The sequence below is a fragment of the Paramormyrops kingsleyae genome, chromosome 16 (assembly GCF_048594095.1).
Source record: "Paramormyrops kingsleyae isolate MSU_618 chromosome 16, PKINGS_0.4, whole genome shotgun sequence".
Classification (NCBI taxonomy): domain Eukaryota; kingdom Metazoa; phylum Chordata; class Actinopteri; order Osteoglossiformes; family Mormyridae; genus Paramormyrops; species Paramormyrops kingsleyae.
Genome location: NC_132812.1, coordinates 15951810 through 15967916, shown reverse-complemented (window position 1 = coordinate 15967916; position 16107 = coordinate 15951810). Strand labels below are relative to the sequence as shown.

Sequence of the window (16107 nt, the reverse complement as noted above, 5' to 3'; positions counted from 1 at the left end):
TCATGGAGGGGGGGGGGGGGGGGGGGGTATGCATTTTAATATTATATTGCTCCCAGAATACTGAGAATGAATTTTAAATGTGTAAGTAAGAGGAAGTGTGGTAAAAAAAAATATTGTCCTTATTTGGCAGTTTATTTTATATGATGCTGTTGACGTGTCAGGAATGCAATCAGAACCATGTGGAGACAGACCTGGGCAGAGAATATGGATTCTGCTGAGGGGATGGCGCCCGTTTCGATGGGACTGGAGCCTGGCTAGGCCCAGGGCTGAAGGCATGCAAACACGTCCAAAGCAAACTCCCACTTCTATAAGCTGAATGTACAGGAAGGCACAGGAAGGTATTTGTACGCTGTACGTATCAAGGTTTCGTACCATGGCATGATGCACGTTACTAAGACAGGGGAGCAACTACACTAGTGGGCAAAATTTGTAAAAACACTAAAGCATTAAGCTTTAAAAATTACTACACAAATACTGGTGGAAATGTTTATGAACAAGGAAAGAATGTTTACAAATATCATACACTGGACGATTAAATAAGTAACTGGAGTAACTGGAATAAATTTCTGCAATCTACAAAATTGGACGTTTGCACAATTTTGGCCACTGGTATGTAACCCATGTACTAATCCACACGTCGAACCCTAATCACCTGAGTCTCCTTCATACAGACCCCCCCCCCCCCCCACCCCCACCACTGCATCTCGCAGATGTATTTCCAGATTGTTCTTTCATAAGGGTAAATTCATCATTCTCCATTTTTATTAAGCCATATCTAATGTTTTACAATAGGCTATGGTGGATCATTGGTCATTGTCCAGCCTAATGCACTGAAATGGAAACTATCTGCAATAAAGTGCTGACTGAGACCAGCTGCCACATGGTACCCAGAGAGGTAGAGAGAAAGAAAGAGGGAGAGAGAGAAAGAGAGGGTGGGAGAATGGGAGAGCGAACATGGCCTGGTTAGATTGGTCAGATTCAGGGGAAATGAGGCACAAAGATGAGCAAACAGGAAATATTCCAGAAGACACCTTCAAGGCTTCTGAATTTCCTGGAACAGATTTCATAGCTTGGCCACTGACTAATTACTTAGAGGAAGAAGAGGATCAGAAGGCCACGACGTCCTTCATGAATTTGTCAGATTCCTAATTATGCATGCAAGGCACATTGTAGACCAGGCTGACCAATCAGCAGCAGTTAAATTAATAAAACTGCACACAAATGGAGCTCTCCTTATTCCCCCGCATTTATGAACGCGGAGATATGCGTCCAATCTACAGCCTACACTGGATTCCATAACGCTGCACAGCACGAGAAACAAAGCAGTTTGTGAGGACTTGTTCTTATCAGTTTAATAAAAAAAAAGCTCATTTTAAAAAATGTACACATTACGCTAAACAGCCACATACACGCAATTATTTATGCAGCTGAATAATGAGGGAATCGCGGATGTGCTGCATCTGCAGGTTCCGCAAATTAATTAGATACAATTCTATTACGGAGCAAATCCCCACTCATCACTATACACAACCTAAGGTCACTCAGCGCCCAAGCGTATTGCATCTTCAGGCTTCATGCAAACAGAAACACCCGAATAGATGAGCTTAAACCGTTCAGCCAAATTAAAGGTTTCAGTCATTGGGAACTACTCAAGAAATCCTCACATAGGATATAAAGATATATTTGTTAAATAAATACATGTAATTAATTATTGTTATTATTTAATTACTGGGTAATGACACATAAAATGATCGATCGGCGGGCCTATAATTCAGTTTGCCTTCAAATGAACTATTGGAGGAACAATTACATGTAGTAGTTTTACATTTATGTGAAATCAAATGTTTCCACTAAAAGCCTACAAGGATTCCATTTTTTTTTTATTAATGTGTCTAAGAGCATACTGATTTTAATGAGATTTCATTGGGCAGTTATAAAATTCACTACAGGTGTATTGCAGTTTCAACTGAGCATTTCAGTGTCACACATAAATGTAACAAGTTGTTTAATGACATCCATATTCTGGGCAATTTTATATGAACGTTCCCTGCTTTCTAAGCAAAATTAGGTAACCAAAATGGAAGGTTATGATTTACCACAATTATTTATATTTTATGCCAAATAAAGGTTTTAGTTATCTGTTTGAAGAGCATTTTTCAAAAAAAGATATGGAAATTATGACAGTATATGGTGACTAGCTATGGATGTAGTTGGAGTAATTTCACAAAAGATCCATTCCCCTAGTTATTTTAATTCACAATTATATGATTCACTGCAGGATATTCAGTTTACAAGAAAAGAGGGTAATCACACTACATTTATGTTATTTTAAAAAATACAAAAGGTGTATTCTGTGGATAATTGTTTCATTATGTCATTTAAATATTGATAAGAAAACGTAAATACGTTTCGCCGAAAACGTTTTACTACATGATGTATTTTAAGCATGAGCTTTTCACATTCAGCGTTAAAATATAGGGGGTACGGTCATCCTGTTCCTTGACAAGTACAATGCTGAATATCTTAACTTATAGCGATAGTTGTGGATTAAACAAAGGGAAAACGGGATTTCCAAAGCAGGTAAAGTTAGATGACAGGCACTTCAAAAGAAGGACGAAGAAGCCGTGTTATTGAAATTAAACTCCCCCGGAGCAGCGACCGTCATTAGCGCAGACTAACGGCTCGGGCTGCGGGAAATGGCGCATTAAAACTGGGCGGCGCTGACGCAGCTTCGCCGAATGCTGCCGCCGTCACACACATCTGTATGCAAATATTATGCTATAGGTGTTACGTTTGCTGGGCAATTACATTACAGGCAATTTCTGCTTCCGACATAAAGCAAAACTCTCCTTTATTTCCCAAGTGCGAGAGCCTACAGGGGGTGGAATGTTGACCCACGTTAACTTAAAACGCTGCCGGGAAACGCGCCTCACAGATGTTAACTTGGAGGCCGGTATCACGAGATGCGCTGTATTCATTAAAATCACGTCGCTATAATAATGTATTTGTCTATTTTCCTCGTATCTGAACAGCCCCGGTGCCGCACAGTAGATATTCGGGTCCTTTATAGCCTCCAGGTCAGCGGGCGGCTGCCCTTGCTTTATATCCGCGGCATGATGCCGTGGTGGCTTACTGTCGTCGGACTGCCGCTGGATGAAGTCCTCCGGGTGCCGGGCCTGGCAGCACGGCTAGAGCCGCCACTGACAGACTGACAGCTCCACGGGGGGCGCTAAACGTGACTGTCTATGGGAAACTCACGACGTATCAAATATATCGAATATATCAAATAACATATTGTGGAGGACAATCACCAGTTTTCTGAAGTAACTAAAATGTAATGTCTAGATATATGTAAGTTTGTATGCATGTGGGGCTGGCCCCCCGTCCAGGGTTGTTCCCTGCCTCGTGCCCGTTGCTTCCAGGATAGGCTCCGGACCCCCCGCGACCCAGTAGGATAAGCGGGTTGGACAATGGATGGATGGATGGATGGATGTATGCATGTGTGTAAATTATGGGGGGGCTGGACTCCCTTAAATTGGTGGCGACCCAACTCTGCCCCTCCCCCCCATGCTCAACCCAAAGTTATGCCTTTGAATGTATGTATGTATGTATGTATGTATCTATGTATGTATCTATGTATGTATCTATGTATGTATCTATGTATGAACGTATGTACATACAAATTTCAAGAACAAAAATTCATGTTCCCTCAAAAAAAAAGACAATTCTTCATGCATTTTCACAAAAAGTGCGCCCTCAGAATTAAAGTGCCCACAACACGAAACTTTAAAAAACAGGCTCACAACAAAACTGGCAACGTTAATATTTGGCAGTAGTATTGCTTATGCCATAGTGGCTGATGGAAAGGAAACCTCCCTTAAAGGCTGGCTCTCCTTGACAGGCATACAGTTCTAAACTGCATTGGAGGACAAAATCAATATCATTTTAACAGTACACAAGAGGAAGGAGATCTATACGGCACCTTTATTGAGTAATTAAACAGCCATTACAGTCAGAGGGGAAAAACAGTAAACGTGCCAAGTCTTTCACGAGGAAATTCTGCGGTGATTAATACCATAGGAACACATTAAATAAAACTCCCAATTAAAAAGACACAACACAGGGATGATTTCAAAGGCTTGACAGAACCTTGGTTTCCTAAATGTCTGAAGGTTAACCCAGTTTCAACAGGTGATATTTAAAGCACGCTAACTGTTCAAGTCCGTGAAAACCTCTCACGTATGTTGTGTGTGTCAACACACGCTAGACCGTCACATGACTGATTAACATACCCTGACACTGATGAACTAAATTTAAATGGGAAAGAGAGAAAATGAAACGACACTATTTACCATTTGTACAAGTACAGCTCTTGGTACAGCTATACTGAAAGTCTTTGGTTTTAGCTTTCACATATAAGATCCTGCTCTCCTTTTTGAGACACACGCACACGTATATACAGGTGAGAGCATAGCGAGGGGTCAGGGCACGGGGTCGGCCATTTATCCGCCACCTATGGAGCATTTTGGGGGATTAAGGGTCATGCTGACGTGTGACTATTCTGCCGAGGACAGGACTCAAACCAGCGACCTTCAGATCACTGGCACAGAGGACTAGCCCGCTGAGCCAGACACCAACCCCAGCCTTTAAACAGAAACTACATGTTCAGTGCTGATGTTTCAGTACTGATGGCCCAGTGAACAACCTTCCCCATCACTGCCAATAAAACATCCAGATTAACACTTCCAGTGATCACTGCAGCCGGACTTCAATGTAACACATCTAAGTAAATCATGCCCAAAACCCCACTGGCCTCCCCCACCGCCCTCATGCACGTAGGAGACCCAAAAACAAATCCAGCTACTTCTGTCAGGAAATGAACCTCCAGCCAAAAAAAAAAAAAAAAAAGAGCCCTGAAAGCTGGAACAGGAAGCTGAACAGGCTAGTGGCCGACTCAGCGCAGCAAGCGCGATTAGCGGGAAACAAAATGCTGCCACATTTTTCAAGTGGGGCGGTGTAAGGACAAGGAGGAAATATGCCGACATCTTATCTGTTTTCACCCCCTCCCCGCACACTTATCAGGAGCCCCCACAGAGGATGAAAATGCCAGGCGTGGTGTGTTTTTCAAACCGCATACATTCCTGTGGTTATTTTTACCCAGATACAACAAAGCAGTGCTCACTGTAATACACAAGACATACTTTTTTGATTTTTCATCCTGACTACATAAAACTTAATGGGCTAATCATCCTGGGCTGAAAAAAAGTTTTTAATTAAAAGAGATACTTGCTGTAGTATTTTTCACCACTTCCTCATTCACTGTGCCTAGTAGTCCTAAATTTTACGTATATGACCCTCACATTTTATTACTCAATTAAGAAAATTGCACTGCAGCTAAATTTTGGAATGGGTCGGTGTCTCCATCTTCACGCTGATAAGTGAGCGAATCACCTGCGACTTAGACGAAATATATAACGTCAACCAGTGAAACTTGTACATTCATAAAGATGTCACTGAAGAGGCAAGGGATGAAAACGCTTATTCCCATTGGTCTACGAATCTCATGCCATCACTGAGATTCCTCGAAGTTAAGGACACAGAATCAATGTAAAACCTGATGCTGTATCTGTTACAGCTATTTAAAAAATGTGCCACAACAGCAACCTATTTCTGAGGTGACTGGAGGATAATGAACACAAAAGCAGTATCAGCCCACGTATATCCATAAATCCTCCAGGACATCGCTGAACTCTTTAACATCGCCATCTTTTTATCTTTCCCGCTTTAAATTAATTTAACTCCAGGTGGACATTAGGACCATTAAACACATCCATCTTTTCGAAACAAAAAAAAAAAAAAGTTCATACAGTTCAGTCCATCTAAAATGTGAAATAGTGGCAATAGGGTTTTATTTCAGACCTGCAGCAAAACAATTCTCGTTACAATCCAAAGGGTGCCAATCATTTTTTGGAGACAGTGCCTCAATCAGTATTTATATATCAGGTGACAGATCAAAACAGTGTCCCACATAGTACAACGTTTCTCAGACAAGCACTTCTTGACAAACTGTCGGTGTGCTTTTAATATCCCAGATAAAACCCCTGACACTTCTTGATTTATGCTCATTTCAGTTAAATAATCATTTAATTTTGAGGAACTACCCATTTTATTCCTTACTGGATATTTCACTGCAGGAATATGGGATTGAGACCTCTGTTCAAACAATACAACTGCAGGTCCCCTTCATGAACTTCTAATCTTCATGTAACGGGTCAGGTCTGTATAAGATGCCCAATATGCGTATCTAGGGAGTCAATATATTTTTTACCTACTTCAAAAAGGTGTCAACCTGCCTAGGATAGGCCCCAGGTTACTATACAACCCTGGCCAGAGAGATGGACGGTCAGAAAGGTAAAATCTCTTAATCATGGCAGACAAACTGCTTCTTCATATAATTTAAGAGCTGTTATTAGTTACAGAGAACAAACAGATATGTATATAGGGTAAAACTCCAGCAGAGTCTCTCAATATTTAATAAAACTTTGTTCGCTTCAGTCCTTCCAGTTCCCCTTCGATTCCCGGCCCGCGTGACCAGCATGGGAGCTTCAGACCGGGCTCTGGGCTTCAGCTGCATCACCTTAACTTGGCTGCTTCCAAATTTCCAGCTGTGCTTTTTATGCCACTGGATATTTCAACCATTTTCTACTTTTAAAAGGGTAACAGCTCCATTATTTAATAAAGGTAGAACTGACAGAGATAGATATTGGACTAATCTGAGGTAAAATAAGCACATGGGCTCTTCGTACCATTGCGTAACCTGCTATGTTATAGACTTCTTGCGTGAGTATGGGGTATTTATATTATAGACCAATAGGATAGATGTTATGGACATTTTGCATGAAGTGTCTTGCTAAGATCTAGCCAACCTTGTACCCGCAGACAACCGAAGGGTTATAGCCAACATAAGGCACACAAGGATTGGTGTTAAATTCATCCATTCTTCCAGCGAGCAACGCCACACAAATGTCACACGTTACTACCGGATTAAGTGATTGCACACAATTAGCAGAAACATGCTAAGAAGTGCATGTAAACGGTGATTTTCCCAGCTTTTGGTGGGAATAATCCCACTTAATACCAGGATATGGAATCTACCCAAAAAATACACAGCAGCCATTTTGTGCCCACTGCCCGCACGCTGGCGTTTTCAGACCGAGGGGAGCGAGTGTGCGGCCAGTGATACTGCAGGGTGTCAGGCCAGCCTTGGCTTAGGCTTTCTGGGAAAGCATGGATGGGAACTGGGCCAGAAAACCAGGGAACCCCAGCAAAGGATCTTCAATGACCATGGGAAACAGATTCTATAGTGTAGCGAAGGAAGAGCAGGACAGAAACAAGGTCAATCTATCGGTTTCAAATACATAAGTAATTGCATGCTTTTAAGGAAACTATTTATTCACACAGAAACCAGTAAGGCTACTAGAAAGTACTTCAAGGGCATGGTGTGTAAAAGCTTTTTTTTTTTTTGTTACACAGTGATTATTTGACCAATAGCTTGAAGGCGTCCTTAGTCAGAGGTCCCTGCAGATCCACATCTCCTTAGCGTGAACCTGGGGTTTAGCCTGAATATGGCTATTTAACATACTCTGCACATTTATCTTATTTTATATTCACAAACCACAGAAGACACTGTAAGCGAGTGGTGCTATTAAAATATGCTGAGGAAAAAGCACCATTTTAATATCTCAAAGAAAGACATCTAGGGCTTCAGCTCAGAGGTATTCTCTCATTTGAAAAAACAATGAATTTTGAACATTTTTTTCAAGCTGCTACGATAAACAGCAACTAACTTAATCTAATTTTATCTGACCAAAAATTATCATGACTCGTTAATTAAAAATATTAGTGGAATGCATTCATGTGGCGTTTCATCCTTGACTGATATTTTCTTTGTAATCTAAAAAATATAATAATTTAAACATTAATGTTACAGAACATATGAAATCATTTAAGTAAATTCTCCATTTAAGGAAATTAAGGAAATATAAGGAAAGGGTGTGACAGTTGAAACATTTGTTGAATATGGAGAATTACATAAGAAACCCTGCATTAAACATCAAATAAATCTGCCTAATTTGTGTCATAAGCAAAGAGCCTTCTAGTGGAAATGGTCTGAAAAGATCTATACAAAATTAAACTTCCATTGTTGAAAACTCTATTGGAATACCATTTCCTGGCAAAAAAAAAAGTTTGGGCTGTCTAATTAGAATGTAAACAGTGTAATGAAGACATCGGTGTTTGAGGCAAACATCTCTTCCTCCTGCCACCTGGGGTATGGTAATGACTGAGGAGGATCTATAGAGGCGCCCAGAACACCATACAAATCAAACTGAGAGCATTACTGCTTAACTCTGATGATGGGATGGGGGTATTGTCTGTTAGAACAAATACCCAGCAGATATAAAGCTACTGCTGTGTTTTAAGGCTCTGGACCAAGAGAAGACAGGACAAATTACACCATTGTATTCTTTTCTAAGAATTCACATAATTTGTCTAGTATTCACTGTCCTAAAACTTCCAGTTAAGGGGCAATGTAAAGTAATAAGTTTTATACATTTGAGCCTGTGGAAGTATATTATATTTTCTTAAACGTATATTAAAATATTGGCACCTAAATACTGGTATGTCAATTCCTTATGCAGTCATCAGTGCTAATCATATGGACAACCATAATTAATAAACACAGACACAGACTTGAATCCTGACACTGAGATACACAGTTCACTTCAGCGTAGCATAGACCAAAAATAAATAGGAAAAAGACCTCTATTATAAAACAAAATTTCATGCATGTTTCCCGTTTTAATTTCTTAGACACAGATTTAAGGATAAATGGAAAAATATATACATAACATTAGAGTTAATTACGTTTTACACACACAGGTACTGATCATATACGCAAACGTGTCCACCCTATACCCTGTCAGCCGTCTGGAGGTGTCGGTGAGACAGCGAGCCGGACACACAGAGGACACGGCAGTGGGGGCAGCGGCTTCCCGGGGAGAGCAGTGAGAAATACAGCAAGATCACACGGCCGGCTGCCCGTCCCTAGCCGCATTTACAGGGACGCCCCCCCCTCCCGCCTTTTAAAGGGGGGAGGGAAACGGGAGAAGGCACTTAGCAAGTTTGCTTTAAATATGACTGCCTCATCTGGATGTCTTAATATTATTTTTATTTTTTTTTATTATTTGAATCGCCCTGCCATTTTCCGTCTGCTATTTAGTGGTAAAGCAGTAAACACATTCTTCTAGCGCGTAATATATCCTACTCGTATTGAATCTGTGGGAATCATTCGTCATTTACTGCTAATCCACATGGAGACGGAACTGCCGCACGTTCGCTTTCAGGCCACCCAGGCGAGCGCGTTTTTTTAACGGAAAAAAGAAACTGTCATTAAAGAGCCATTGCATAAATAAATACGAGCCCTCAAAGGAAGCGGCATCCAGCCGACATCGTTCCGTGCGTCAGTTGTCATAACCCAAAACGTTAATGTAGAGTGTTTTCAATAATTGCAATTCTCCCCTTCATTATCTCTTTGTCAGGAACTATTAAAGCGGAAGGCCGGATTAAGACAAAACGACCCATTATGTGTGTAATGGATAACATCACATACAACTGTCAATTAGGCAAAACGAGTTTCTCTGAAGGTGAGCGACTGGATTTTATTCCATAATTAGAATCCCGTCAGACTGCCAAGGCTATTCATGCGAGGTTTTTTAAATATATATATTTTTTTTAATTTTCAATAGGCCTACATGAAGCAGGAATCGTGCTGTATTTGTGGTAGCAGAAATCTCGCTGTTCATTGCGGTCACAGATAAATCCGGATCTTACATTTGTTGTGACAAGGTTAGCTAAATCCGTTACTTACCGCATTCAGTTTGAACTTAACATTTAACCCTTACGATGCACTGTCTGAAATCTGACAGCAGTCGCATCTCCGGACATGTTAATGCACATGTTCAACTTCAGCACAGACCGTACGTCAAACCTGTGTTAATAAAAATCTATAAGGTATGACAACTACCAGAGGTTTCTGCTCTATCTTGATGCCTTGTATATAGTTATATGTTCACAGAAATAGTGGAAGTAAAATTAAAAAGCTGAACATTTGTCCTTCTTACTTATCCCTCTTACTAATGTGAAGCATTTTATTCCCTACCCTTGTCCGCATTCACTGGACCAGGCTGCAGGCTCTCCAAGAAATGCATGGATGAATAGACTAATGATTCAGTAGCAGCACAACAGAAATGTGCAGCAAAAAAAACAAAACACATGTGCTTATTCTGTTAAAATGGTCATTCGACACTTGATTGACAGGATTGAAATCTTATGACACAACCAGATAAGTTGCTTAAAATTCATACACCTGGGTCCATCAAACCTCTTAGCATAAACCATATTCCCTGGTTCCAGGTGCTAAGACAAAATCAAGTTCTCTCTTAAATCACCAAACAGATTTTAAATTTTTAGGGCAATAAAAAAAAAAAACGAGATTTTTCATGAACTCTCAAAAACACCTTTTACCAAAAAATTTTTTTGAAAAATGACCACATCCCTTTCCTTGACCTATGCTCTGACATGGCTGCCACCATACTATCCATGGTTAACTGGTGTGTTACTGTGTGAACATTTCAGGCAACAGGTCAGGGATACAGCGAAGGGTCACTGAAGATGCCAGCACTCTCTTCACACACAACCACCAAATCCGAAAGGCTAGTGAGGATTTGGTTCAAAGGGCGCATCCGGTGAGTCAATGCAAAACTGTCCTATTGATGACGGGTGACAGGAAAAAGGGTCCAACCGCGAAGAAGCAGGAATCACCAGAAAACCAGCAGCCCTCGCACGCAATAAATCATGCTTTGTGCACAGATTCCTTTATTTTTTTCCACTTCTGCAACAACTTCAACATTCAGACCCAAAATCACTGCCCTGTCATATCATCACATAAGACACTGAGTAAAGTGGGTGGTAGTGGGTTTAACCAGCGCGCCCATAACCCAGCCCAGTGCCTCTCCTCACTTAGCCCACAGTGACAAGTGTCACACCGCGTGGAATAAATGTCACATCAGGTGACATGCTTATTTGAAGCCCAGCGGGGAAATAAAGCATAACAGAAGAACTCACAAGACACACTTCCAGCTTCTATAACCACACTCTTAGATACCATACTGACTATAAACATATGTCTCTCACGCTTCCGTTTCTCTTCTGTCAAGGGATGGGGAACCAGATTAAGCAATAAAAACAAATAAAATTAACAAAACACACTAGAAAGAAAAAGAAATCACTCCACTTGAGAAAATACAACCAAAAAAAAAAGAACATGAATGAACCTCTCTCTTGAATGCATATAAAGCATTGTTGTAACTGAATGGCGTGTTAAACTTTTATCGTATGTATTTATTTAAACCATCAAAATCCCCAGGTCAAGATCACACGCAGCAGCACCCCCCCCCCCCCCCTCCCCCCTCAGGGGAGGGCATGTGACCTTGCAGACAAACACATTTCATGCTTTGTGTTACAATCCATCCAGTGCTTCAGCTTTATTCTTTTCAAAAACACATTAAATGTCAAGAACATGTTTCCTTCTTACATTTAAACATCTCAGCTCTAGCTCCAAATCTAGATAGAAATAATCATATTAATGGCCAATGGTTAAGACCCATCCTTTGTATTCCAGTGTGTTTAACACAACAGCTCCCCAGAAACCTTAATCACTTCAAAGCTGAATAAAACATCTTCCATAGCAGTGCTTCTTATTAGTAGTGCATTTCAAAACGAGCATCTACCACAGAAAATACCACACAAAAATACATCATGATGCTTTTGTTTCTTGCCGCATTAAATTCCATGAAAAGTTCAAACATTTTCCTTTCCTGCCAATGCCTCAATAGATGCATTTGATGATGACAGATCATAGTAGATGCAAAAATGTACATTCCCAAGAAAATATGAATACTAGTACATATCACTGAAAGAACGGATGACATCTAAAACTATGATATAAATGAAAGACATAACAGAAAAAATCTCTCTTTAATATCTTTTATAATGTATTTCCTGCTTGTAAAAGCTCAATTTATTTTATTGCCCACTGTAAGTGAATGTAAACAGGAGCAACATACTATTTAAATATCAGATCTAATGCATTGTGCAGCACACATTTAAGATGATTCTTTAGGTAAATACATGCATTTACATGTATTATAAACTATCACGCATAATCCGCATGACACCACTACACTCAGTGGCCACTTAATTAGGTACAAACATACCAAGTAGGACTCATTTTAGCCTCTACAATGGCTTCAAGGACAGAAGAGCTGAGCATTCAGTCGCCATTCCGCACACCGCGGTGGTACTGAGCTGTTAATTTTGCATTTGTGTGCTTCCTGTTACCTTTAACGAGTCTGGCCGTTAGACTTCTCTCATTAACAAGGTGTTAGTCACAAAAATGCCACTGTCTGGATGTTTTTGTTCATAACACAATCACACCTCTAGACACTGTAGCCTGTGGGAATCCTAGGAGGGCGCCTGTCTCAAAGATGCTGGAACCACCAAGCATGGCAACAACAAATATACCTCGATCAAAATCGCTTAGATGAGGTGTCTTAGCTACTCTAATGATTAGTCAGTAGACTATTTGCATTAGCAGATACAATACAATAGTTGTACCTAACAAACTGGCCACTGAGTGTATAACACAGACAAGATCTACTTCCAAACATTGTAGACTTTTTGTATCACCATTGACAATGAAAGCAAATGCAGATATTTATGTGAAATAGATTTTAGAAAGCATTTATTGTATAATAACCATAACAAAAACAGCTTACCTTAACAGAAAGGATGGATTTGTGCTGAACAATTTACTACAATACACAAATATAGCCAACTATAATTATATAGGCCTCATTATAAATATTTGTAAAACATGACGTTTATTTTTTTTATAAGTTGCAATTCTGTAAACACAAATAAATAAATAAAACGTCAAGTGAATTGTTAGACTTAAACATTCTCTTTGCACAATGCAGGAAAATAAATTTTTTATGAGGGTATAAATGTCTGCGGAGGGACATGATACGTAACGACAAGTAAACGCTATTTGATTTCACAAGAGGCAACAATTACCTTAGCCTAATTAACAAACTTAGGATTATGTACCATGGCAAAGCACTGTGATAACTCGCGCCCTTCTCCAATTATCGAAAGAAAATTATCCCAACAGCGAACATAACTATAACCAGAAGCAATTCTACATTGAATAGTTTCATGCATTTGTGATTTAATTCAATGAAATCAATTAAACACTTGAAGCAGAACCACATCAAACACACGGAACGGTCACGTGTCATCGTTCCATTTATCTGCGAAGCGCCGCGCGCCGATCAGATCGTACACTTTCCCCCCTCATTTCACTTTCAGTCGCACTGCACTTAATGAGTATCTGTCATAGAAAAACATTTTGCGGAGTACTGCCATGCCCCCCCGATTTAAAAATGTGTAACGCCATATCCCGCTCCTCTGAAGCAATCTGCACCGAAATATACATATAAATATAAGATATATATTACAGCTTTAACATGTGGAGAAGGAAACGCTCGCGTCTGACTATCACCTACAGTATTACAGATATGGCAGAGGCGCCCTATCATTCCTAATCTAGCCTCGATTTACACGCGAGCACCAGACACAACGTCGTTCGGTTTCTATCGTTTATCAGAAAAATCCTAAGTTCAATCATTCCTGTAGAGCCGGTTCTGCAGGTAGTAATACAAAACGCGACTAACTAAATGCTGTGTTTAAACAGGGGAACTGTGCTGAATAGTAGTCGAAAATCCTGATGCGGCACACAAAATAACTAAACTGGCATCAATAAAAACATCGAAATGTGTATAGTGAAAGAACACAGCATTCCGTCGCATTTGTTTAAACACAGATTTAATTTAACACTGTTTTGCAGGTCAAATTCGTAACACATCCTGTAGGTGAAAATAAGTGCTTGTTCACTAAACTTATCGTAAAGCAAATCATTCTAGTAAGATATTTAAAGACATTTGGTGTCTGAAGCACAAACAGAACCGAAAACATAGAAAAAGAATATTCACGCATAAGCAATGGAAATTAGTAGAAGTGCATACAGAACAGACTTTAAAGACATGCATGACTTAAAAAGGCGTTACACACAAGCCCATAACATTTCCAAAAAAAATGAGCGCATACAGTTTGACAAAATCAAGCAGATATAAAAATTGACATACCATAAACAGTGGTGCCACTGATCATTTCTTGCTGCAATAACAGAAAAGATGGGGGTAAGCGGCTTGGGGATGGGGGGATGGGGGAGGAAGAATTCCAAAGGTTGTTTTCTCGTTTAGAGCGAATCTTCCTCCCAGCTATCAGCTTTCATTGCCCCTAAACGTGGGGCCATTCCGCCGGCTATTTACTCAAACCAAATCCATATATAATTAAAGAGAACGCGATCACACACAGAAGCTGCGCTGGACAATAAAGTGAATAAAAAGACAAGAGAGAGCACCTGACCACAAACAGACCCCAAGCCAATTTCAAACGCTCCAACTGAAACCACCAAAGCGATAAAGTGGTGGGAAGAGGATCTGTGGATTGACTGTCAATAACACACTTAAACGAGCATTCTGAGGATATTGTACACGCACCATTCTGTACCCCTCTACTTTAAAAATAGATGATAAGCCTGTAAATGCTCCCCCCTCCCTCCAACGAAACTTGTGACAGTACCTTTTCATCTGTTTTATGCATGTGGGAGATCACTACAACTTTTAAATAACGACAGCTGCACAAACTTATCACGAGGAAAGTTACTTTTAACCATCTGCAACCGCACCCTTCTTCCCACTTTTTCATAAAATACCTTAAAGGAAAATCATAAAACTAATTTAGGCACTTCGAAGACCATCCGCACTATATTCTCACCTCATTTTGCATTTTTTATTAACAATAATTCAGCGCACTGCGTGCACCGGACGTATACGCTCCGGCTGTATTTCCAGATGATGCGTCCGAGGACGTGAAGGCTTTCGCGGCATTGCCTTGGTGCCTTTTTAATTGCCCCGATCTCGGATAGGTACATAAAGTCTTACCTGCAAGTGTGACAGGACAGCTTTAGGGGTTACAGTGTCATCGATCCTGTGTATTTTTCTGGTTAATCGGTGATGCTAGCGTTTTGAAACCATTCCAAAAGAGTAAAAGGGAAGACTAGGCACAGCCTCTGCCATGTTGGAATTTCAAACCTAAAACAGCTGCTCTCGGAAAGCTCACACGTCCTGCACTGCGCATGCGCTCGTTCGGAGGAGCCAAATTCAAATCCCCCAGTTCCCCTGTCGGGATTATTTTGCTTATCGGAAAATGCTGTATGCAAAGCATTATTCCTGTCTATCATTATTTGTAATATGTGGGGGGGAAACTACATTAGCTAACTGCATCAAGTTATCTGAGTAAAATGTTTAATTGTGTTTCAAAAACATTTTGTCAGTTTATAGTGTATGATAAATAATGTAAGGATTAATATTTCTCCAGCCCACCCTAGTACCGGTCCTAGCCAATGAAGCGCTCTATAGGCGATCATCGCCACTGGCGCCCCCTGTCCGATGCAGGGGCAGATCTAAGGGGTGGTCCAAGTGAATACGTGGCCACCATTGTTACCACCTCACATCAAAATAATAAAAACGAAATTTGTACTATTTTATTTTTTAAACTGAACCATATTATAAACATGGTGCAGTGAGGACACCCCCAAAAATATAATTGGGCCCTGATGGTCACCCCAATCAAAAATTTCTGCTGATGTCACTGGTTCACGGCAAAGTGAAATTAGCTGGCAAGTCAGCGCCCCCCAGAAGCTGGCTGAGCTCATGTCTATAATGCACCATAGATGTCTTCATATAATGGTCAGTATAAGCCATTATAATGCATTAGGAAGGCATTCATAGTTCATTATAGATGAGAGCTTCATAAAGCGTTCATAATGCATAATAAACATGGCTATAATGTTATGCGTCTTTA

The 16107-nt window shown here is 40.3% G+C and overlaps 1 protein-coding gene across 8 annotated transcripts in view; it reads right to left on the bottom strand.

Moving 5' to 3' along the window:
• LOC111852266 (fidgetin-like) overlaps positions 1 to 15364 on the bottom strand; it is a 31903-nt gene extending 16539 nt beyond the window's left edge. For 3 of the 8 annotated variants that reach the window (XM_023827945.2, XM_023827947.2, XM_023827951.2), the window contains exons 1-2: positions 15186 to 15364; positions 14325 to 14355 (exon numbers count right to left, since the gene is read on the bottom strand). In XM_023827945.2, the coding sequence (XP_023683713.1) occupies positions 14325 to 14327 (3 nt within the window). In that variant the 5' untranslated portion in view covers positions 14328 to 14355; positions 15186 to 15364. Of the gene's footprint in view, positions 1 to 8976; positions 9125 to 14324; positions 14356 to 15018; positions 15104 to 15185 lie in introns of those variants that run through there. The other 5 variants (XM_023827948.2, XM_023827946.2, XM_023827953.2 and 2 more) reach the window with 3 other exon arrangements.
• Between the last annotated feature and the right edge of the window lie 743 nt (positions 15365 to 16107).